General features: G+C 30.5%; 2 protein-coding genes, 1 long non-coding RNA gene and 1 pseudogene across 3 annotated transcripts; 1 reads left to right on the top strand and 3 right to left on the bottom strand.

The window, feature by feature from the left end:
• Positions 1 to 845: 845 nt before the first annotated feature.
• Positions 846 to 9,726, bottom strand: LOC113003181. The gene is made up of 7 exons (XM_026131486.2): positions 7,877 to 9,726; positions 7,231 to 7,576; positions 6,406 to 6,774; positions 5,436 to 5,731; positions 3,259 to 3,459; positions 1,524 to 2,232; positions 846 to 1,304 (listed from the first exon to the last, which is right to left on the bottom strand). Exons 1-7 carry the CDS (start codon positions 8,015 to 8,017, stop codon positions 964 to 966), a joined length of 2,403 nt encoding a protein of 800 aa, XP_025987271.2. The 5' UTR covers positions 8,018 to 9,726; the 3' UTR covers positions 846 to 963.
• A 4,605-nt stretch (positions 9,727 to 14,331) lies between these two features.
• LOC105206736 lies at positions 14,332 to 18,875 on the bottom strand (annotated as a pseudogene).
• On the top strand, positions 14,654 to 19,363 carry LOC120359714. The gene is made up of 6 exons (XR_005576491.1): positions 14,654 to 14,793; positions 15,871 to 16,274; positions 16,395 to 16,509; positions 18,080 to 18,246; positions 18,361 to 18,454; positions 19,228 to 19,363. It is a non-coding gene; the product is annotated as an uncharacterized LOC120359714 (long non-coding RNA).
• Positions 18,977 to 24,505, bottom strand: LOC105206728 (odorant receptor 10a-like). The gene is made up of 4 exons (XM_011176205.3): positions 23,946 to 24,505; positions 23,682 to 23,826; positions 22,384 to 23,095; positions 18,977 to 19,467 (listed from the first exon to the last, which is right to left on the bottom strand). Exons 1-4 carry the CDS (start codon positions 23,951 to 23,953, stop codon positions 19,127 to 19,129), a joined length of 1,206 nt encoding a protein of 401 aa, XP_011174507.3. The 5' UTR covers positions 23,954 to 24,505; the 3' UTR covers positions 18,977 to 19,126.
• Positions 24,506 to 24,540: the final 35 nt, after the last annotated feature.

Consider the following 24,540-nt stretch of genomic DNA (forward strand, 5'->3'; position numbering starts at 1 on the left):
GCATAAAAAAATATTGGTAAGCAAAATTTACGGTTTATACAATTTTCTAACAAATGTTATTCGATGCCTTTTAAAGTAATGCGTATACCTACAGGTAAAAAGAGATCACCATGGAGCTAAAAGTTATTCCGTTTTATCGATCAAATAAGATTTTTTTATCACTCTATTTTTTTAATTTTAATTACAGGATTAATAATCAATTTTACAAATCTAACTGAGGCTGATTAACTTTATGCCAAAAACAAAAAGTCAAAAAATTTAGATCTGTTTTACCTATTCTTAATCTTATATGATGCAGTTATCTGCAGTTATCAACGTGTGCTAATATTTACTTTATACAAAAATTTTGCCGTTTCTTTGTATAAAATGAAATGGTCTGAGATATAGATTACATAATAAAACAACGTTTTGTACTTTAATTTTAGCTTAGATACGTAATATGAAAGATTAGTGTGCTAGAAAATTTGTGCACTTACTTACTTACCAATATTGTTATGGTAGTATGTATTAATTTATTGATGTTTAGTCAATAAAATTTACGAGTATCCCCTTTTAGTATCCACTTAAAAATTAATTATTTAACGCTATATTTACTCTTAACACTTACTTTTTCTCGTGGGGTTCACTTGTATTTGAGCAAAATTTTGTGCGTCGCGTACGCTGGTAAAAGTACGTGCTACGTTAGCATGAAAAATTCATAGAACACGACTGATTTCAGCCTGGTGGATGAAAATATTAAAGTTGCGAATAAATATTTTTGTATATAAACAAAGTGCCTTTAACAGTCATAGCTAGATCTGACGAGAGAGAGTAAATGTTAATAATAATTAGAATAGTAGAAAATATATAATAATAATAGTTTTACTTTACTAAGTCATATTTTAAAAAGATATTAGTTTTACAGTTAAAACAGGCTGACGCAATAAAAGAGAAAAATATTTCCTTTACTAAAAATATTTTTGCTCACGTTTCTAGTATTACTCTCAATACAGATAAATACGAAGCGGAAGCCTTCAGAATTTCCTTAAAGCACATAAAATTTATTGCTAGAAATTTTCCTGCGGTTAAATGATGAGGATTAGATGCGCGTAGAATCATCAGTGGTAAACTTTTCATCACGCTCACGTCAAAATTGTACCAGGGCGTATCGTATATCGCAGAGGCTAATTCTCGCGATTGAAATTCCAACGTTTGTCCCGCGAAGCAATAGAGAAAAAGTTGTACCAGCAGTACAACGATAAAAAGAAAGTGTTTCATAGCAGCGTACGTATTGTGCATCGAAAGCGTAAGGATTAATTGAAAGCCTGAAATACATACAATAATTATCGATAAGTTCAAAAAAATTTGTCAATTTTTAATTTGTACATCTTTTTCTATAACAAAAGCAAAAATATTATACTTTGGCTTCTTTATCTTTATCTTTTACGCGTGGCATGAAAATTATTATTGAATGAGCCAAATTATAATTGCTCTGTTTTTTTAATACTTATATAAAAATGTAAATCGAATTTAATAAAATGTACCTTCGACGCATAATAGAATGACGCTCATTAAAAGTTGCGATAAGATGACCAGACTAAATGCTTTTTGCAAATAATGCGCCAAATATATAAGACGATTATGTCTCTTCAACAGGATACCAAGTTTTTTGCCATTAAAAAATTCTTTGCTATCTATTTCAGCAAAGTCCATTCTGAGAACTTCGAACTGTCCGCACACATGCATTGTGAGATTAAAGAAGAATCCATCGTTTCCACACTGCGAGGTACAGTTGACAAGAATTTGTAATATCTGCAGGACTAGAATAAAGCCGTAAGCGGAAGATGTATAACTTTCGAAGATGCAATAAGCTGCTAAAAGCAATCTCTTTTCGCTCGTTCTGTTGTGAAGCTGTTCTTCAGAGATCGAGAGCAGATTAAAATTGGCGAATATAAGGGGCGAGAAGAGAAACACGCAAGAAGCACACCCGAAGTAAAAAAATACCAAGGATCCCATCCTACTAATGCGCGCGTACTTTAGCATAATATTGCGAGAATAAGGCTTTTTCACAAAACTCCAGTCATGGATGATAGATTCCACCAAAATTAATTTATATCTCCAGCTCACACGATGCAAGAGCAGTTTTGCTATACTAGTTACTGATGTGGACACCGATAGAAAAGCGTCCAATGCGTCCTCGTGACCACGACAGTGTCTAATAATTTCCAAAGACAGGCTGATCGTTGCACTTAGCTAGTTTACAAAAAAATAAAGATATTGAGTTTTTACATATATAAATACTTCATTTTTATCAAATTGTATACAGGATGATTTAAAATAACACATTGGTCTGCTTACTGATATAATCGTAATCAAATTCTGAGACGATTTTTCCTTTAGTAAAAATTTATCCGGAGCTTAGTTTTTAAGTTATAAGAAGGAATAGTTAGCGAATGACAGGTCAGATACAAGTAGTAGACAGGGGTGGCGCAACTCGCTGTTACCCGCGGGTATTTCCGTGAGGCGCCTGCTGCACTCAGATGACACAACAGTACACCGACAACACATTCTTATTAAAAGTTTAAATGTGAATGTGTTATCCGGTGTACTGTTGTGTCATCTGAGTGCAGCAGGCACCTTACAGAAACACTCGCGTGTAACAGCGAATTACGCCACCCCTGTCTATCACTTGTATCAGACCCGTCATACGCTAATTATTTCTTCTTATAACTTAAAAACTAGGCTGCGAATAAATTTTTACTAAAAGAAAAATTGTCTCAGAATTTGATGACGAATATGCCAGTAAGCGAACAATATATTATTCTGAATCACCCTGTATATTTCGCTTTTTTGTCATTCTATCTTTATCTTTTATTAGACATAAAACGTGGATAGAATGAAAAAAAAGCACGTTAATATAAAAGTATCTTTATAACCGCGTTCTGTATAAGCCTTTATCTACATGTTGTAACGTATACCTATTTATACATTTTTATTAAATTAATACTAATATATTAAATATCACTAATTAATATTATCTCTTATGTACCGTAAAAAAAAATATTTCTTTTTATTAAGAGGCGCATTTTTATCTTGTGTCTCGGATTCTAAAAGTCTAGTCTAGTCCCGGCTCAAAAACACAATATGAATATGTATGGATAAAATATGTCATTTCAAATTAAACAAAAATTAGTAAACGTTATACACAAATAAAAAATAAAATAAAGTTTCTATATAAAGTAAGTAATATCTTAAATAATATTTAAAAGTTTAACTTACTTCTATTATCGTCGACATAAACCATCGAATTCTTGAAAATTTATTTTCATCTAACACCCAGAGTCCAATTGTACCAAGAAGATATTTATAAAGCGTTAAAACGTATTTAGTTTCAGCATTCCATTTTATAGATGATTTCATTTTTAAATACTTTAGAACTTCAAACAGTAGCAATTTCTTTTGATTTATTTCATCCGATAACTGTTACAATTATATATATTTCTTTTCAGTCTGCTTTTCCTTTAAAGCAAACGTAGTCGTTTCTCCACGATAACAGTATCGTATGATACAACACGTACTTCGTTTTGCTGTGACAACCCCTCGCGAAACTAACTTTCCTGGATTTCTGTCTGTTTCATTATTCATACTTTCAGCTCTCGCTATTTCCTTTAAGAATGCAAGTAGAACTTGCGTATTCCCATACGTATTTGTACAAATAATAGGGTTGCACGGCATTGTCCTCGACGATTCTTCGTCTTTCAAATAATAAATTTACAGCCCTTTAAATTGTATCTGTCAATAAATAAAAATCTACGGCTGCAGTAATGAAACATTCTCATGAATTATCATTCTATCTTTTTTCCAAGGAACGATTTATACATTTTTCTAGGTAAATATAAATAAGGTACAAAAGGTAGAAAAATATATACGGAGATAAAAGATATATATTAGAAAACTGTAAAGAAAATGTAACATTTGACAATAGCATTTCTTGGCAACTAAACCGACAAGTTTTTCACAGTATATCATTATAACAAATCAAGGAGCGTATTTTATGTCTCCAAATTTTTCTGCGGTAAAATCTTTTGTGAATATGAAAAACAACAAAAATATAATTTTTACAAAGGAGAATCTACAAGAGAAGTAGAAATAAAAGGTCGTAAAAGTAAAAATCATTGTGGACAATAATAGACAATATAAGAATACTAGAATTAAAATAAATAATGTATATAAATTCAAATCTGCTACAGTTAATAAATCAGTTTTTCAATGTAAAGAAAAGCATATAAATGTAAAAGATCTCTCTATCGGGATCAGAGAACCAAGATATATATATATATATATATATATATATATATATCATATTAAAATTAATTAATTTTCTTTAAATTAATCTTTTCAATGATTGAATATTCTTGACAAATAGATGCGCAAAATATTATACTAGTGCTCAATAAATATGTTTGTAACATTTGTAGTGCCACATTCAACAGATGCATAGTGCTTACAATGTGCCATTGCTCGACGTATTTACACATTTATAGCATTGAAAAGGTTAAATAATATAACTTAATGTAAATTATAAATAAAAATCTTAAAATTAAATTCTTTTTATAATTGATATACTATAAGTGTATTTTAATAACAATGAACAATTTGCTATAATTAAATAATTGACATTCTTTTTCTTCACTGCAAAAATCGAAGTATATATTTGAAAATACTTTTTAATCAAACACATCAAATTGTTTGCATATATTACATAAAATCAAACATAGGATAGATTGAGGCAGATCAAAACATAAAACGCGTCGATTATAGATTAGATTTTAAAACAGTTATCATTAGTCTTTTATTTTATACGATCTGTCTTATCATTCTACTAATTACGTCCGCACGCACATTTGCACCGTGGCGGAAACAATAGACATCAATTTTGTGTATGTATTGCGTATGATTCAGTATCAATCAACAGTATAAGCGCAGAGATCGTAACTGCGCAAAGAAATTTTTGTCTCCCATAAACGATTCCAATTTTGTGAGAGTGTAATCAAAAAGCTTAATAAACTTTTTTAAATAGTTTATTTATTTCTTTTTATTTTTTTTTAATTTTATTTTTTTTAACTGGTAATCCGTTTTGTCCCCCATGTTGACACAAATCGGATAATTCCCTTTTTATAATTTTTTTGATGTGTTATAAGAAATACTCTGTTTATATAACATTTAAAACTTACTACATAAAACTCAAATTAAAAATGTAAAGACTAAGAATTTATAGTAAAACTTACTAACAAAATTAGTTTTTTTATATTTTTTTACCTACAAAGATAAATTGATCTGATTCGCTTTGGTCTACGCACATACACACACAACGCATGCACGCATGCACACATTAATGGTATTGATTAACATTACTTTTCTAATACAATTCGTAAAACAGAAATATACGAAATTACTGTTTTCAGGATATACTTCACTGTTTCACAATTAACATAGAAACATTTTCCACCGGTAAAACGAAACGGAATTCTTGATCTCATCATTGCGAAATGCAGATCCTTCTTCAATGCTAAAGGAAGCGTATACCAGGAAGTTTCATATAATGCATAGAATATACCTTCAGTTTCCTCTTGCAGGTATTCACTACTATAACAAGGTACCAACGATTGCGTTAAGATGACGACTAAAGCAAAAACAAACTTCACTGATTCGACATGATTATTCTTTTTTAACTGTACCTCTAAAAGCAATCCTAAAAATAAGTATTTTATTATAAAAGATGCACAAACACATTCATGTAATATGCAATAAATACTTATATAAAATATGATCAAAGGTATTAAATACAGAAACAAGAGGTTTTATTTTAAAGTTGTCGCTATTTTTAACTTATTAAAGACAGAACCGTCATTCCTTAATAGTTGACAAGTCAAAAATATGCAAAAATGGACAATATACTTTTGAGCAATATACAGAAATTATGAAAATTTGCTACAAAAATAGTAAAAATTTTGCAGAGACACTTCATAAAGTTCGTACTGCTTTTGGTCGTAATGATGTACCTCTGCAAGAATTGTTATTCTAATCAAGAAATTTGAACCTTTAAGTCATGTTATTATTCGCGAAATCAAGCCACAAAAATATGATGGAAGATTTCCTTAAAGAAGTGATTTGTAAAAAAATCAAGGCGGCCATTTATCAGATATTGTATTCCTCACTTAATTGTATAGTTTGTACTTTAGATTGAATTAAAAATATCATTAAAAAAAATTATTTTTCTAGTAATTTAAAACAATATCTCTTATTGAAAAACTCTGTATAATAAGTTTCTTTTTAATTTTTACATAAATATGCCGTGTGTGAATTTTATATAAATATATTACGCATTGCATAACTGAGAAGTAAAGTTTTTTACGTATGTCTTACCTATGAATACAAGCAAAACCGTCGATACCACCATTTGAAATAGTATAAGTAAATTGAAGCTGTCTTCTAAATTTTGATACAATTCCGTTAGTTCGCAAAATCTGTTAATTAAGTTGACAAATTTCTTTTGATAATCTAACTCAGTGTCCATCTTATTCGCAAAAGTTTTGAACTTATTTTTAAGTATCTTGAGTTGACCGGTGAGATGTATTGTGATGTTATACATGAAGGTGTCCGCCATATATATTTTGAAAGCCACTATGACTATTTGAATAATCTGGATAGCCAAGATTATCACGAATTGTAAACCAGTGATTGAATTACTCAATAGACCAGATGGAATTATAAATACCCAATTTGATGTATTAACTACATGGATCATAACAATAAGAAATGTCAAAATAATGCATTAATTTAATATAAATTAAATTATAAAGTTAACATTTAATCTCCTTTGTCTTTATTTGTTCCTCATTTGCTCTCGTGGGGTATTTCACATTTCAAGTTTCTATTAAAGAGTTACACTGTTCTTGAATAATCATAACTATCTTAAAAATCATCATAAATAATTAATTTTAAGAAGAAATTGGATTTAAAACATCATATTTTTCCTCTAACTTTTTAGTCTTCTTTTCTAGTTTTTTATACAATGCACGTAACGTATCCTATATGAACGCATGCGCATATGGAAATGCACCGGAAAGGCATTTATGATTGCTATTATATGCGATGTATTGCCATGAGAGACCTCACGAGGACACAAAGGAAAGTAAGTGTTAAGTTAACAAAGATAATAATGTAATAACTACAATTAAATAATTTTACCATTTACTGAATCATCCTTGAAGAATATTTGCTTGGTATTCACAAATATGATGGCTAACGGATAAAAAGCAAGAAATACAACGAAGAAAACTAATAACGTATAAGTAAACACTTTCGCTTGAGTCGCATATTTCTTCATAATATTTTTTTCTTTGTTATTTGTAACAGACAGCCAATCATCAATAGCAGCATTAATATTTGTACCAAGTTTCTTTTGGTTGACTATAATACACAAACTTTTCATGATTCCGAGCACCGGAGTCGTAAAATATACTATACATTCTATATTTGAGTTGACATTCTGGGTACTCCAGAGATTCATCATTACAAAAGATAGCATTGTCAACTGAAAAAATATTTAATATTTACTCAAATATTAATATACATAAATAATTTTTATAAATAATGTTGCAGGTAATAAAATACTAGATAATTTCCTTTATGTTTTATTATAAACATAAGTTTTAAAAAGTAAAATATTATAAAATTAAATTGTATTCCTTAAAACTATTTTTTCACTGAAATCATTCCATGAAGTCACTAAATATTGATCTCAAATTGATCGCAAACTTATTTAAAAAATTTTAAGGCTTTCTCTTTTGTGGTTTACTGTATACGTTATATTATCCCACTTGCATTGACGTACCTGTACAATTATGCATAGGTGCCATCGTAGCTTCGTGAATATCGTTTGCGTTTGTAACGGCCATAAACCGTATATTTTTAATAATACTTTATGAATGTTGAAAACGTAAGCAATGTCATCATTCCAACGTTTATCCGTCATTCTGATGAATGCGCATGTGCTTGTGTGAAAGTGTTAATCAATAATTACACTGTTACTCATTAATGAATATTAGATCGTGGATTTTTCCGCAATGAACTCTTAGCTTCTAATATGAAGTAAGGTAGAGATGTATCAGGCTACCGTGTATTTTGTTAGTGTCTTGCATAGTCGAAAAATCAAATTACCTTTGTTATGTGTGCACAGCATCCAATTCTCGCTCCAAATAAGCAAGCACAATATTATCCAAGAACTAAATCATCACCAATGTGCATTTAAGAGCTTCAACATTGTATATACACTATCCATAATTGATGTAGTTGTTTCAAAATCGTATACATATTGTTTGATTCTGAAGATCTAAAGAAACCATATTCCTTAATGATCATAAGTATGTAGGATTCTTTGGCCGATATTCATAGTTGATTCTTATATTTAAGATCGTCTTAAAATACTGTTTTAAGATGCCATTAACCAATTACATAGCCGTATTACCATTTTAAAACATTATTTAAGGAGACCTTAGTACAATGTTCAACTGTAAATACAACTTGTATTTTCTCGCTGAAACAAATCTTGAATATCATCCAGCTACAAATTACATATATCTAATATATTACAATGATCAAGTGTGTTTCTAAAATAATCTACTTAAAGGCTCGAAAAGTCGCTAACCTGATTGTAGTTCAAACGAATCAATCTTGCATTTCTCGTACGAAGATTTTCCACTTCCGCTCGCGCAGCTCCGATTTCACAAGTCAGTAATAATGCAATATAAAAATTATTCCAAAACTATACGTTCAAAAACTTTTCTAAGGTTTTGTCAGACATTATATAATGAGTTATTATATATGTATTATTGCGTTCGCCGCACATGCACGACTTCTTCACGGCACTCGCAAAAGGAAGGAATTCTCATGTAACTAACAAAAAGAATTTTATTACAACATAAATACAATCGAGTACGAAAGCCAGATAGCACGTCAAACTCAGACTAGCATAAACGTCGCAAATAAACGATCCTTCTCTGTCTGGTTAATTTTTCCCTGCGGCCAGTTGAATATTGATTTTTCTTCGACCAGCTGATTAAGCCAGTCTTACAATACGGGAGTAGCAATATGTATAATAAATATGAAATAAAATTTTTACATGTACATTACATTGTTAGCGTAACCATCGCTTTCACTAGTTAAAATAAGTTGAAGTAAAATGGAAGCTATTTTCCAAATTTTACAATTGCGTTAGTTAGTTTACTGTGCATAATTAAACTGAAAAATTTCTTTTGATAATCTAACTCGGTATCCAATCAGCAAAAGTTTTGAAATTATTTTTAAGCACCTTGACTTAACCAGTGATATGTATTGTAAGGCTAAAAAAGAAACTGTCCGTCACACATATCATGATGTAATGCTTATTGAATAATTTAGGTAACCAAGATTATTGCAAACAGTGAATCAGTGATCAAAATATTCATTCAAATCCAAATAATACTCAATTTGTAGTATTAAAACTCTCAAAGAGTTTATTTATATTTCTTTAAAAAAATGATGATCTGCTTCGTCGCCAATGTAGGAGCGAATCGGATAATTTCCTTTTCTTAAATTTTGTTGTTGTATAAGACTATAAGAAAAATATTTTTGTATATAATATTTAATTATATAAAACTTAAGTAAAAAATGTAAGATTAAAAATTCATAGTAAAACTTAATAACAAAATTAGTTTTTTGTTATTCTTTTATCTATAAAGAAAAATTGATCCGATTCGCTTTGGTCTACGTACATACACACAATGCATGCACGCACACATTAATGGTATTAATTAATATTACTTTTTCAACACTATTCGTAAAATTGAAATATACGAAACCGCTGTCTTCAGGATATGCTTCATTGTTTCACAATTAATGAAGAAACATTTTCCACCGGTAAAACGGAACGGAATTCTCGATCTCATCATTGCGAAATGCAGATCCTTCTGCAACGCTAAAGGAAGCGTAAACCAGGAAGTTTCGTATAACGCATAGAATATACTTTCACTTTCCTCTTGCAAATATTCACTACTATAACTAGGTATCAACGATTGCGTTAATAAAAAGGCTAAACCAAGAGCAAATGTCACTGATTCGATATAATTTTGCTCATTTAAACGTATCTCTAAAAGCAATCCTGAAAGTAAACATTTTATTTTAAAAGATGCATAAACACGTTCATGCAATATAAATACTTATATAAAATCTGATAAACTGTATTGTATGAAATACATAGTTTACAGGTTTTATTTTAAATTTCTCGCCATTTGTAACTTATTAAAAACAAAACTATCATTCCTTAATAAAATCTTAGTGGAAAATGCTATAATTAATAAAGTTTTTCTTTCAGTTTTTATATAAGTATGTCGTGTATAAATTTTATATAAATATATTACGTTATACATAATAAGTAAGAAGTAATAAGTAATAAGGAAGAAGTAAATTTACGTATGTCTTACCTATCAATATAAGCAGAACTGTCGTTATCACCAGTTGAAATAATATAAGAAAAGTGAAGCTGTCTTCCAAATTTTGATATAATTCCGTTAGTTCGTTAAATCTATTAATTAAGTTGACGAATTTCTTTTGATAATCTAACTCAGTGTCCATCTTATTCGCAAAAATTTTGAACTTATTTTTAAGCATCTCGAGCTGACCGGTGAGATGTATCGTGATGTTGAAGATGAAGGTGTCCGCCATATATATCATGAAAGCCATTATGCCTATTTGAATAATCTGGATAGGCAAGATTATTGCAAACTGTGAACCAGTGATCGAACTACTCAATGGACCAGATGGAATTATAAAAATCCAATTTGATGTATTAACTACATGTATCATAACAATGCAAAATGTCAAAATAACATTACATTAATTTAGTATAAATTAGATTACAAAGTTAACATTTACTTTCCCTCGACATTGTTTATTTCTCAAATGTCCGCGTGGGATGTCATTCATGTTTAACGTTTTTATTGTTGTAATAAGATAACTTTCAACTGCAATTTTACTTAGTTTCAACCTTCTAATATACGATTCAAAAGTGAAATCGCAATAACAATAGGTGCAACTATTTAATTTTGGCAAATGTATATGTGAACTAAGTCATGCAAATGTAAAATAATTTTTAAAAAATCGTAACTATCTTAAAATTCATCATAAATAACTGATTTCAAGAAGAAATTGAAGTTGAAGGATCATATTTTTCTTCTTTTTCCAGCTTTTCATATAATGCACGTAACGTATTCTACATATACGAATGCATGAACATATGGAAGTACATCGGGGAGGCATTTCTGACCGTTATAGTACGGACATGGGTGATCCCACAAGGGCACAAAGGAAAGTAAGTGTTAAATAATAAAAATAATAACATAACAACTACAATTAAATTATTTTACCATTTACTGAATCATCCATGAAGAATATTTGCTTCCTATTCATGAATATGATGCCTGATATGTAAAAAGAAAAAGTTATAATTAATGAGAATAATAATGTATTGGTAAGCATTTTGGCTTTAGCAGCAGATTTCTTCATAATCGTCTTTTTTTTATTATTTTTAACAGATATCCAATCATCAATAACAGCGTTGATATTCATGCTCAGTTTCTTTTGATTGGCTGCAATACACAAACATTTCGCGATTCCGAGCACTGAACCCGTAAAGAATATTATACATTCTATATTTGAGTTGGTATTTTGGTTGAACCAGAGATCCATCATAACGAATGGTAATATTGTAAACTAAAAAAATATTTAATATTTGCTCAAATATTAATATATATACATAAATAATGATGCATGTACTAAAATAATAAATAATTCTTTTTATGTTTTATTATAAACGTAAATTTGGAAAAATAAAATATTAAAGAAAAGAAATTGCTTTCCTTAAAGCTATTATTCCATGAAATCGTCAAATATTAATCTCACATTGGTCACAAACTTATTTTGAAAATTTCAAAGCTTTCTCTTTTGTAATTTATTATATATGTACATGTTATACTATTACTCCATTTGCATTAACGTACCTGTGCAGTCATACATAGGCCCCATCGTATCTTCGTGAATACAGTCTGCGTTTGCAACGGCCATAAACCATAAACTTTCAAGAATACTCTATGAACGTAGAAAACGTCAGCGATGTCATCATTCCAACGTTTATCTGTCATTCTGATGAGCGGAATTCGAAAAATTCAAATAATCGCTCATCCAAGCTACTTCTTTAATAGTGATAAACTAAATTTTGCAGCATTACCAATGATTTACGATTATTCGATTTTGGGACGTTGCAGTAAGTTAAATGTATATATCGTCTTATAATTATTGTTACATTGCTCGTGGATAGATAGAGTGGCACAAGTGCTTTGATTTGCACTTGATTCGGATTGTAATTAACGAACGACTCGATTTTATGCACGACGAGCAAGCAAACAAGAGAATTCGCGGGAATTTGAGGGTCTGCGCCAATTTTCGCAGGTTCGGTAAGTCTCGTGTGATCGCAAACGGTTCACTGGCTGAGAGCGGAGATTCTCCAACGTAACTCTTGAAATATCTATACAATAATGATGCGTATACGGAACATTATTAGGGAAGACAATCAAAATTTTGTTCTACAGTATAATGATGATGCCTTATCAAACGAATTATAAGAGGATAGTGCATAAGTAATTATTTCTTTTTATTAATATGTAAGATTATCACTTCACATAGCTTACTACCTAGCAAAAAAGATGACGTCAAATAACGTTTAAATGACGTCTTATTGACATTAGAGAGGTCATTAAGACGTTATTAAGACGTCATTAGACGTCACCTTGTTTGCTAAGTACATACTTCTATGTGTGGTGATGAATTTGATGTCAAATAGAAAAAGTGTACTACGCTTCCAACTCTCTTAAAATCTTATTCCATCATCTAAAACTCGTTACCACATTTAACATTCTGCTCTCTTCCTCAATAAGCTAATATTTCGCTATTTGCTAAGATCGGACTTCTACTTATTTTAATTTATTTTATTTCACCTAAATTTAATTTTGTTCTTTTAATTTCTTCTCTTTTAAATTCCGACTAGAATATTAATAGTAAATGTACCTTATATTATCTTCTTTCTATTTTTACAATTTATATGCATTAGTTTTATTTTTCTAAGTTTTAATAAATTTTATGGATCTTGACATTCACAAAGTAATATTAAGTGTTAAATTTTGCATTTTTAATTACCATATACTGAACATTCAATTTAATCGCTAAATGTGTGCGTGCGCGCGCGTGCGTGCGTGCACATGTGCTTGTGTGACAATGCTAATCAATAATTACATTGTTACTTATATATTTCTTCATAATTTTCTTATCTTCCTTACTAGATAACTAATCGTCGACAGCAACGTTCATATCAACTTTTTATTTTATTGAAAGTAGTAAATAATAATATTGATATATTTTTAACAAATTAAATCATAGAGAGAGAGAAAGAAAGAGAGAAAAATCATTATTTATTGAGCGCTCTAGGTAGTTAGCCTCTCAAGCGCTTGTTAGAGAGAGAGAGAGAGAGAGAGAAGTAGAAGTCTAACATTAATTAAGAATGAATCTTACATTATTGAAAAAAAAGCTCCGGATTCTGTTCATGCCATGACGACGGTGTCTAGATGATCAAAAGAAGTTATAGTTATAGAAGAGAAATGACAGAGCATAAATACTCTTTTCCCTCTGTTAATTTGTAACCTCATTATTTCATATAGGTAACTCATTATCACGCATGACATACTTCTATGTGTGGTGATGAACTTGATAAACAAATAGAAGAGAGAGAAACACTTCCGACTCTATTAAAATTTCACGAGGTCATCTAAAACTCATTATCACGTTACACTCGATGTCCGACTATCGTACTCAATAATATAAACTATTATTTTGCAATTAACTATAATTAAACTGCTATTTCTTTTAATTTATTCATATCGTGCATAGTCATTGTTGTTTATAAAACGATCATCCCACTGCCTCGTCGCGCGTTGAGAAATCGTAAACGTTGAGCTGGCTCTTGTCACTGAATCACGCGGAAGCACACTGATTCGCAAATCTTCATAAATTAATTTCTCGTTAATTATTGTAAAACTTTTCAAATAGAACTAAATGTAGGACTTTTTATTTTAGTTTGCTATATTTATCCACGAGCAAACACTTGTTGGGTATAATTATTAGACATCCCATACGAAAAATGAACAATTTATGTTAATAGAATAATTAGGATTCTTTTTATTATAACAACAACCGTAGTATATATCCGAAAATACTTTTTAATTACACATATTTGTATACTGTTATATAACAGTACTTTTAATAATAACATCTCTGACAGTTTTCAATTTTGCTACATGTTATATACGCATATAAACGACGCGTGCACGCGTACATAAATGCTATTGATACTTTTGTATTGCTATTCGTAAAACTGAAACATACGAGGCCGCTGTCTTAACGATATTCATCATTGTTTCACGATTAACGTAAAAAAATTTTCCACCAGTGAAACGAAGGAATACTTGATCTCATCATTATGAAACGCAGATCCTTCATCAACACTAAGGGAAGCGTGACCCAGGAACTTGCGTATAACGCATAAAATATACCTTCACTTTCCGTTTGCAGAAATTCACCACAATAAGTATATACAAACGATTGCATTAATAAGTAAACCACGATACAGGCACTCTTCATTGCTTCAATATTATTGTTCTCGTTCAGGTATATATTTAATCGCAATCCTAAAAAAAAAAAGAAAATGTATTGTTTGAAAAAACGAGCACTGTGCAATTTAATGTGCAAACAGTGTAAATATTATAGATCAATTTAAAACATATTCTACATATACATCTACATATAAAAAATTAATATATACAATTGGGTAAAAATCCAGAAACTATCAAATATCTCGAAAACTAAGCATTTTAGAAAAAAATGTTTCAGATAAAAGTTGTAGGGTTTTAAAAGATCTATTTACTGGTCTTATCAGTTTGACCTTAGATGGCGTCACCAAAATCAAAGATATAAATGTTATAGTATCGGTACTTTCTTAACATTCTATATTTTTTATTGCATTTTCTTGTAGTCGATTTCGAGAGCTTTCCAAAACACTATAAATAAGTTTATTTTTGTTAAGTACTTTCCGAGTTATGATGCTTGAAAGTTACAGTACATTTAAGCTTTTAAGCTTCACAACTCGGAAAGTATTTAACAAAAATAAACTTGTTTATAATATTTTGAAAAGTTCTTGACACCAGCTATTAGATTCTGAAATCAAAAATAGGATGTTCCATTTAAAAAAGTTAATATGATTTTTATATGATCTTGACGACGCCATTTAAAGTCAAATTGATAAGATCAGTAAATAGACTTTTTGAAACCCTACAACTTTATCTGAAACACTTTTTTTTAAAATGCTTACATTTCAAGATATTTGATCGTTTCCAGACTTTTATACAACTCTGTATATGTACGTATGTATGTATGGCTGTTTCTTTAATTTTCATATTGATATATCGTGTGCAAATTTTATACAAATGTATTACGTATTCTTATATTATATACTACAAGGAATATAATTCCGGTACCAATCAAGTATATTTAATTATTTTTACCTGACAATGCAAGTACGATTGTCGTTTCCATCAGTTGTAATAATATTAGAACATGGAAACTGTCTTCTAAATTTTGATATAATTCCATTAATTCGCTGTGTCTGTTAATTAAGCGAACAAATTTCCTTCGATAATTTATCTCGATGTCCGGTTCGTTTGCAAAAGTTTCCAATTTGTTTTTAAGCACCAAAGAGTTGACCAGAGAGATGCATCGCGATATTGAAGAAGAAACTGTCCGTCATACATAATATAAAACTTAATGTGTATGCTTGAATAGCCTGGATAATCATGACTATCACAAACTGTGAACTACTGATCGAGTTGCTCAATGGACCAGATGGAACCAGTAATACCCAATTTGTATTGACTGCACATCATGAGAATGGAAAATATTAAAATAATATTGCAGTAATTTAATACACAGTTAAATTACAAAGTTACATTAACAAAAATAACAACACAAAATAATAAATACAATTTTTACCATTTACTGAATCATCCGTGAAGAATAATTGCTGTCTATTCATAAATATGACTACTGCTATATAAAAAGCAATAAACATAATTACTCCGTATAATAATGTAAGGGTGAGTATTTTAGCTTTAACTGCATATTTCTTCATAATCCTCTCAATTTCTTTATTATCTTTAGCAGACACCCAATCATCGATAGCAGCGTTAATGTTTGTACCCAATTTTTTTTGACAGATGACGAAACATAAAATTCTCATGCCTGCGACCATCGCACTCGCAACGTATATTGCATATTCTATATTTGAATTGGCGTCCTGGTTGTTCCAGAAGAAATCCATCATAACCAAAAGTATCATTGCTAACTGAATTACAATTCAAGTTATTGAAAAAACTCACAAAATTTTATTTTCTTCAAAAAGAGAGGCTAATGAGAATCACGACGCGTTCGTTAGTGCGTGCCAGTAAATCTACCGAGTTTATTTAACAAACTTCCGTACTATCATATTGACGTATCTCTCACCTGTGTGAGAAATACCTCTCAACTATAATGGAAAATGTAAAACCGCTTTTCTCATTACAGTGGTTCCAAATCGAACACTTCTGTTTTTATCGACTTTTAGATAGAATCTTGAAAGATTTTAATGTATTTTTTTTTAGTACACTAGAACAATACAAGCGCGCGCTACACGCGCGCCATTTATTTAATTTTATGTTTACATACAACTAAATATAAATAATAAAAACTTTAAAACATAATTATACATTTATGATTAAGAATCATAGAGTTTACAATGACAAATAGCAGATTATATTTTTGATGACAGATTATGAATAAATAAAAATAGAATATGATTTGATTTATTATTAAATGTCTATAAAATTATTATTAATAAATAGAATACATTAATATCACATTCTTGTAATTGATACTCGTATGTATAACTTTTTTATATCCTTTATATAACAAATCCTATACAAAATTTAAAATTTAAACATGTTATAATTATTTATTTTATAATTATTAAATATACAATAACGTTTATATTTAGTACGTGACACGATTGTGTTTTTGTATTTAAAAAAAATATTATACACGAGTTATCAACTTCCAAGCATACAAGATTATTATATATCAATAACTTTTGAATCGATCAAGTTCCAAAAACTCTCAAATAATACCTTGGGTAAAGCTGTATAATAAAACTGTCATTACATTTTTTATCCGTGTTCCACGGATAAAGATATTGCAATGAGGAGTTTAATACTCTGAAATCTTATTTTTTGAGATATACTGATATCGTGGAAGGATAATTAGTGGAGTCACACAGTGGTTATTAAAAAAAATCTTCAAACTCGTGTTCAATTGCATACTTAACTTCTTTCGTCATTTATTTAAAAATCTTTACATTCTCAGACTTCTTTAAATCCTTTCCACTGTCTAGCTTCTTTCTATTTTATACTCTCAAAATTCTTTTTTCTTCTTTTTTACATTATTTCACAGATTTTTTATGTTCAACCGAACATAAATTAAAAATCATACTGAAAAACGTCAACAATAAACTTTGACTATCAATTTAACATAGACTTTTTCAGATAGGATGCACACACAAACAATCGCGCTGTGACTCATTAGCCCGTCTTTTTTAAATTATTAAATTAACTTATATTTACGCAAATGCTAATAAATATGCATAAAAATAATGCATATAATGACGTATACAATTATTTTTAATGTTTTATTTTAAATATAAATTTGGAAACGTAAAATGCTACAAATTATATTTCTTGAAAATATTCTTTAAATTATATATTCTTTAAAATTACTGAGTATTAAAAAAAAAAATTGTTCACAAGACCACATTGCGAATTTCAAGGTTTTTCTATTTTGCGGTTTCTGATTGTACATGTATATTATCTAGCTTCCCTCTTCTATTAACGTACCTGTGAAATTATGCCAAAGCTCCATTGTATCTTCGTGAAGCCCGTCTTCTTTTGTAATGGCCACAAACCGTATAATCCTAGAAAGAATCTATGAGTAGAGAAAACGTAAGCGACGTCATCATTCCAACGTTTATCCGTCATTCTGGTGAGTGGAAGAACTCGAATGACCGTTCATTCGAAGCTATTATATTTTGTTCAGTTGCTACAAACTAAATTTTACCGAATTACCATCGATTTGTGATTGTTCAATTATTTTCAGACATTATCAAAAGTTTTCAATGCTGCATATTAACGTATTACTCTACAGAACTCATGTTTTATTAACTTGCGCAGTCTCTTCTTTTGCCAGCAAAGTAAGTGCAAAAAGAGATTGGTGTACATGTCTTTACAGTCTTTCTTTTACTTCCGCAGTTATTCATATCATAGGTACAGCAGTATATTTGGTGAAATTGTTAATTTTATTATTTTAAATAATAATTTTATCTTACTTGACGTTTAATAATTTTATATTTATTTTATCACAATAAATAAATTTGAATAAAAGTTAAACAGAACATTACGTAATCACGATATTAAAACATTTTCTTAATTTTTATTTTTATTTTATTTTGACATTATTATAATTTATACTTCAACATTGTTTTATATTACAAAATAAAAATTAATAATAAGACTTCAGAAATAAATAAAATGAAACATTGCCAATATGTGACGCAGCAGTTATTAGTGCTTTAGTTATTTAACACGTTAAAAGAAACACTACTTCTTTGGATGTACAATTCACAAATTTGTAAACATTTTGACCGTAAGTATTTTTTTGTTTTATATATTTTCTTAATATTTTTGTATTTATGTATATCTCAATGAACATAATATTAATATAATTTTATTGTTCTATCAAATTACACATTTTCATTTGTTATCATTTACAAATAAATGTTTGTCAATTGGTTACATTTATTTAAGAAATATTATCTAGAGTTAGAATAATTTAAAAGAACTACTTTTCCTCTAAAAGTTTCTACTCATGTTTTAATCATTACCCTTAGTACAGATAAATATGAAGCGGAAGCTTTTAAAATTTCCTTAAAAGTCATGAAATTTATTGCTACAAATTTCCCTGCAGTTAACTGCTGAGGATGAGCTGTTCGAAGAATGATCAGTGGTAAAGTCTTCATCATGCTTACGTCAAAAGTGTACCATGGTGATTCATAAATTGCACAAGCCAATTCTTTCGATTGAAATTCCAAAGTTTGTCCAGCAAAGCAATAAAGAAAAAGTTGCATACACAGTGAAAGAATGAAGACGCTATGTTTTGCAGCGGTTAAAGCATCGTTCATTTCAAGCGAGAGAAGTAAAAGAAAACCTGCAAATAATACAATGTTAAGTATAATTAGTATGTTTGAAAAGTTGCACATTTTTTTATTAATCCTTACATAGTATTTATAATTTTGTAATTTATATATTGCAGAATTTATTTTTGTAAAAATTTAGGCAATTCATATTTGTTAATTAATCTACATTATATATGTGAGTGATTTGAAAAGTTTCCGATCTGACTAATAAAACACAAATGTTTGAGGTAGAAAATCATCAAATTCTAAAAGGTAAAGTGCTGTGAACTATTTTTTATTTGGATAAAAGTTGTTTTACTGAAGTTATAAAAGGTTTAAAAAAAACAGAATTAAGTTATAAAGAGATTACGTTGAAAAATAAACAACTCGCTGAGTCATTTGTTCAAATTCGGAAATAAGAACGTTCAAGACATTTTTAAAATGTCTAACTAAATCTGTTTTTCATCGTCAGCAAACACGATACCCATCGCTCGATCATTTTTCTTATGTCCAAGGTTTAAAAAAATGTTGTAATATAGATTATGTTAAAAAATAAATTTTATTTTGTATCGAAAATTAATATTTTATTAGTCAGATTGGAAACTTTTAAAACCATCCATGTTGTCAGATAAAGTTCACCCATGGTCTCGCGGGTTGATAGAGCAAGTCAAACTGAACAGAAAAGTCTTGTACCATTTTTCAATATTCGCAATAGTTACCGAGATAAAAATCAGTAAAATTGGCGAATGAGCACGTACTTTCCCTACCCACTGCACGCGGGGACCACTCGTCGGCGCTCATTTGCCGGCTTTACTCATTTTTATCTCGGTAACTATTGCAAATAATGAAAAATGGTACTGGACTTTTCTGCTCGGTTTGACTTGCTCTATCAACCCACAAGACCATGGGCAAACTTCATCTGACACCCTATAGATATGTATGTATATGGAATAAGTAGAGAAGAAGAGGTATTATAGCTATAATACCTTTTCCGACAATATGGCTACCCCTATTATTTTTGTTATTAAATTACGTATTCTAACAATTGCTTATGGAGTTATTTGTTTAATAGCCCGCCGTTTTTTGTGGTGCTAATATGCCAATACATAATGACAATTATTATAAAGTATTTTTACTTTTGAGCACTTTTCAAGGTACATTTTTAACCTTTAATTACATACACTTCTCATTATTTTTAAACTTGAGTATATTGTTAAACAAAGGTCACACAAGAAAATTCTAAACAATATTAAAAATTATAATTATATATTTCATGTAACTATACTATTTTGTCCCCTTCAAAGTAATCCCCATGAGATATTATACACTTGTGCCAACGGTTTTTCCAATCTTCGAAGCACTTCAAAAAATCATTTTTTTTTATCTTGTTCAGCTCCTCCTTCGATGCCGTCTTTATCTCGTCAAGCGTAGCGTAACGTCGTCCTTTCATGGGCCTCTTCAGTTTAGGGAACAAGAAAAAGTCACAGGGGGCCAGATCTGGGGAATACGGTGGCTGCGGCATCATTAGTGTGTTGTTTTTGGCCAAAAAGTCGCGCACAAGCAACGATGTGTGAGCAGGGGCGTTATCGTGGTGCAAAAGCCAATTTTTGTTCTTCCACAAATCCGGGCGTTTCTGGCGGATTGCTTCGCGCAAATTGCGCATAACTTGCAGGTAATATTCCTTATTGACCGTTCTACCCTGTGGCAAGAACTCATGATGCACCACGCCCCTGCAATCGAAGAAAACTGTCAGCAAAACTTTCACATTCGACCGAACTTGGCGCGCTTTTTTCGGTCTTGGTTCGTGCGGCAGCTTCCATTGAGATGATTGAGCTTTAGTTTCCACGTCATAACCATAAACCCACGATTCGTCACCAGTTATGACCCTCTGGAGCAAATTTGGGTCGTCGCGGACAGAGTCCAACATCTCATTAGCAATGTTCATGCGATGCTGTTTTTGGTCGCAATTGAGCAATTTTGGTACGAATTTCGCGGCGACCCGTCTCATGCCCAAATCATTGATAAAAATCGAATGGCACGAGCCAATCGATATGTTTAGGTCCTCAGCAACTTCTCTAACGGTGATTCGACGATTGGCCAATACCATTTTCTCCACTTCATTAATTTTTTCGTCTGTTGTTGAAGTGCTCGGGCGTCCGGCACGCTCTTCGTCGTTCACATCTTCTCGGCCTTCTGAGAACATTTTGTACCACCGATAAACGTTGCTTCGGTCCAAGGTAGCTTCTCCGTATGCCACAGTCAACATTCGGAATGCATCCGCGCACTTAATTTCGTTTTTCACACAAAATTTGATACAGGTTCTTTGATCCATTTTTTTGAATAGGTAAAAATCGAAGACGATCCAAAACACGTGCAAGCAAAGCAGCTGTCAACAATTAAGTGAACATTCAAAATGGCCGAGCTTGTCGGCATAAGTGAGAGACATGAGTACCAACATAACGCCACAAAAAGATCGAAATTCGAATATACGTAACCTGCGAAAATTCAAAATTCGCGATACTTTTTGAACACACCTCGTATATTGTTAAACAAAGGTCACACAAGAAAATTCTAAACAATAAAAAATTAAAAATATATAATTTTGTAACTAGGTACTGTGTTTCTTTTAAACTAAGCTAATTTTTTTAAATTATTTTTATGGATAGCTACATTACAATCACTTTTTTTCTTCCATTGATTATGCAGTACATTAGATTTTTATAAATCACGTTCTAAATAGTAAATATTTCATTACTTTGAGTCTAGAATCTGTCAAGCAACACTCCGACGAATGTAATCGTTTAAGTTTCAATAGAAAATATTATATACAAAGTTATTCAATAAAATAAAAATAGGTGCCGTATTACCCTCTTCTTTTTTAATAAATATAAATTACGGAACTTTTTTAAGATAAATTTAATTGTTGTTCATTTAAAATAATATCTTACCTTCGACGCATATGACAATCATACTCATTAAAACTTGTGCCAAGATGATCATGGTGAATGCTCTCTCTAAATAATGCGATAAACATATGAGCTGATAGTGTCTCTTCAATAGGATGTTGAGTTTGCTGCGGTAAGAAAAATCTTCGCAACCCAATTTAGTGAAGTTCATTCGGAGAATTGCAAATTGGCCACACATGTGCATCGTGAGATCGAAGAAGAACCCGTCGTTTCCGCACTGCGAAATGCCGTTAACGACGATCTGTACAAACTGTAAAGCTTCAATGGCACAGTAAGCGAAAAGAGATGTATCCTTTCCAAAGATGCAATAGGCCGCCAACATCAATTTTCTTTCATATGTTTCATTAAAAGTCTGCTTTCCAGATGTCCAGGGCAAGTCGACGTTGGCGAGCACGACACTGGAGACGAAGGATACGACCGAGGCACAACCGAAATAGAAGAATATCGAGGATCCCAGCCTACCTATACGCGCGTACTTTAGCATGATATCGCGAGAGTGAGAATTTTTCACGTAAGTCCAATCGTGAATGACCGATTCCACCAAAATCAATTTTTGTCTCCAATATACGCGATGCAAGAGCAGTTTTACCATGCTAATTAATGACGATGAGCTTAATAGGAAGGCATCCATGGCATCCTCGTGACCATTACAGTGTCGAATCATTTCTATCGACATGGTGATTGAAGTACTCATCTGGTTCATGAAAATAAAATCAAGATATTGTGTCTCAATACAAATATTTTTTTACTTTCTTTGAAACACATACAGAGTGTTCATTAATGGTTGTATACATCTTTTAACATACGAGGTAAATTACAAACTTTACTTCGTATAAATTACATAAAGTGCAGTCGGTAAATCATTGTTAAGGCACTCTCTTATGGTAACAAGTGTATACAACCATTAATGAACATCTGTATATGACTTGTGATATATAATAAGTTATAATAATTTAACAAAATATTGTTTTACATCAAGATAAAGTACAGTATACTCGTATATATAAATAAAATAAAATTTAACACATTTCCATTATTTTTAATGAAATAGAAACAAGTTCAAGTATACAAGGTGATTCTTAATGGTTGTACCCACTTTTTACCATAGGAGCATGATTTACCGAAGCATTTGTAATTTCAAATATATATTATATATTATATTAGAAATTACAAATGTATCGGTAAATCATGCTCCTATGATGAAAAGTGAGTACAACCATTAATAATCACCCGGTATACTCGAATATGTAAGAATATAAAATTAAAGTAGCATTACTTACTTCCACCATTGTCGATAAGAACCATCGAATCCTCGAAAAAATATTTTTGTCATTCAATACCCAGAGTCCAATTATGCCGAGGAAATTTTTGTGAAATTTCAAAATATTTGTAGTATCCGTATTCCACTTCACGTTTGACTTCATTCTTGAATATTTTAAAACGATTACGTAAGTTCTTTCGTCACCGACTGCTATACTGAATCTCCTAAGTGTCTCTTCAAATGGTTTTTTTCCGAAAGCAGTCGTGACTCTTTGTCTACGTACCTCCGCATCGTTCGATATTCGATTTGTTACAGGTACAAGTACCTGCAATACTTAAAGCAACCCCTTTGTGGTGCAACCGGCCAACGGGATTTTTTTCTAATTTATTATTTATATCTTCGGCTTTCGTGTTTCTTGGAGAACAGATGCCGTTTATATTCGTATTTGTACAAATAATACGGTTACAAATAATATGTGACACAACATAGTCCTCGACGACGTCTACTAATAACTGAAATACTAGACTTATAGCCGCTTAAATATTCTATTTCGCCGTAAATAAAAAATATACAAATAGCTCTCACGAAACTGTTGCTTTCACTGGGGGAAAGATTCGTACGTTAATTTTAAATGGAGTCGAAGAAAAAATGAAATGGAAAGTTTTACGCAGAAAAATTGTGATGTGATGAAATTACGTTTTGCTGTATACAATTGCTAATAATTTATAAGGACGCTTTCAGGTCTTTAAAAATTATTAATAGAAAACAATTTAATAACAAATCTTTCTTGGATTGTATATTATGTTTATGATTATCGAGTTGTAAGATTGTGCGTTTTGCGCGATTTATTACAATGTGATATGGACGTACAAACATTC

The sequence above is a fragment of the Solenopsis invicta genome, chromosome 16, assembly GCF_016802725.1.
Source record: "Solenopsis invicta isolate M01_SB chromosome 16, UNIL_Sinv_3.0, whole genome shotgun sequence".
NCBI lineage: Eukaryota > Metazoa > Arthropoda > Insecta > Hymenoptera > Formicidae > Solenopsis > Solenopsis invicta.

Coding starts and splice junctions, on each gene's coding strand:
- LOC113003181 (XM_026131486.2), bottom strand. CDS start 8,017: ATGACGGATAAACGTTGGAATGATGACATTGCTTACGTTTTCAACATT. Junction 3,460..5,435: donor TGAAGTATATCCTGAAAACA/GTAATTTCGTAT, acceptor TAATTGTAACAG/TTATCGGATGAAATAAATCA. Junction 1,305..1,523: donor CATTCTATTATGCGTCGAAG/GTACATTTTATT, acceptor TATGTATTTCAG/GCTTTCAATTAATCCTTACG.
- LOC105206728 (XM_011176205.3), bottom strand. Junction 23,096..23,681: donor TCTTATCGACAATGGTGGAA/GTAAGTAATGCT, acceptor TTCATGAACCAG/ATGAGTACTTCAATCACCAT. Junction 19,468..22,383: donor GATTGTCATATGCGTCGAAG/GTAAGATATTAT, acceptor TATTATTTGCAG/GTTTTCTTTTACTTCTCTCG.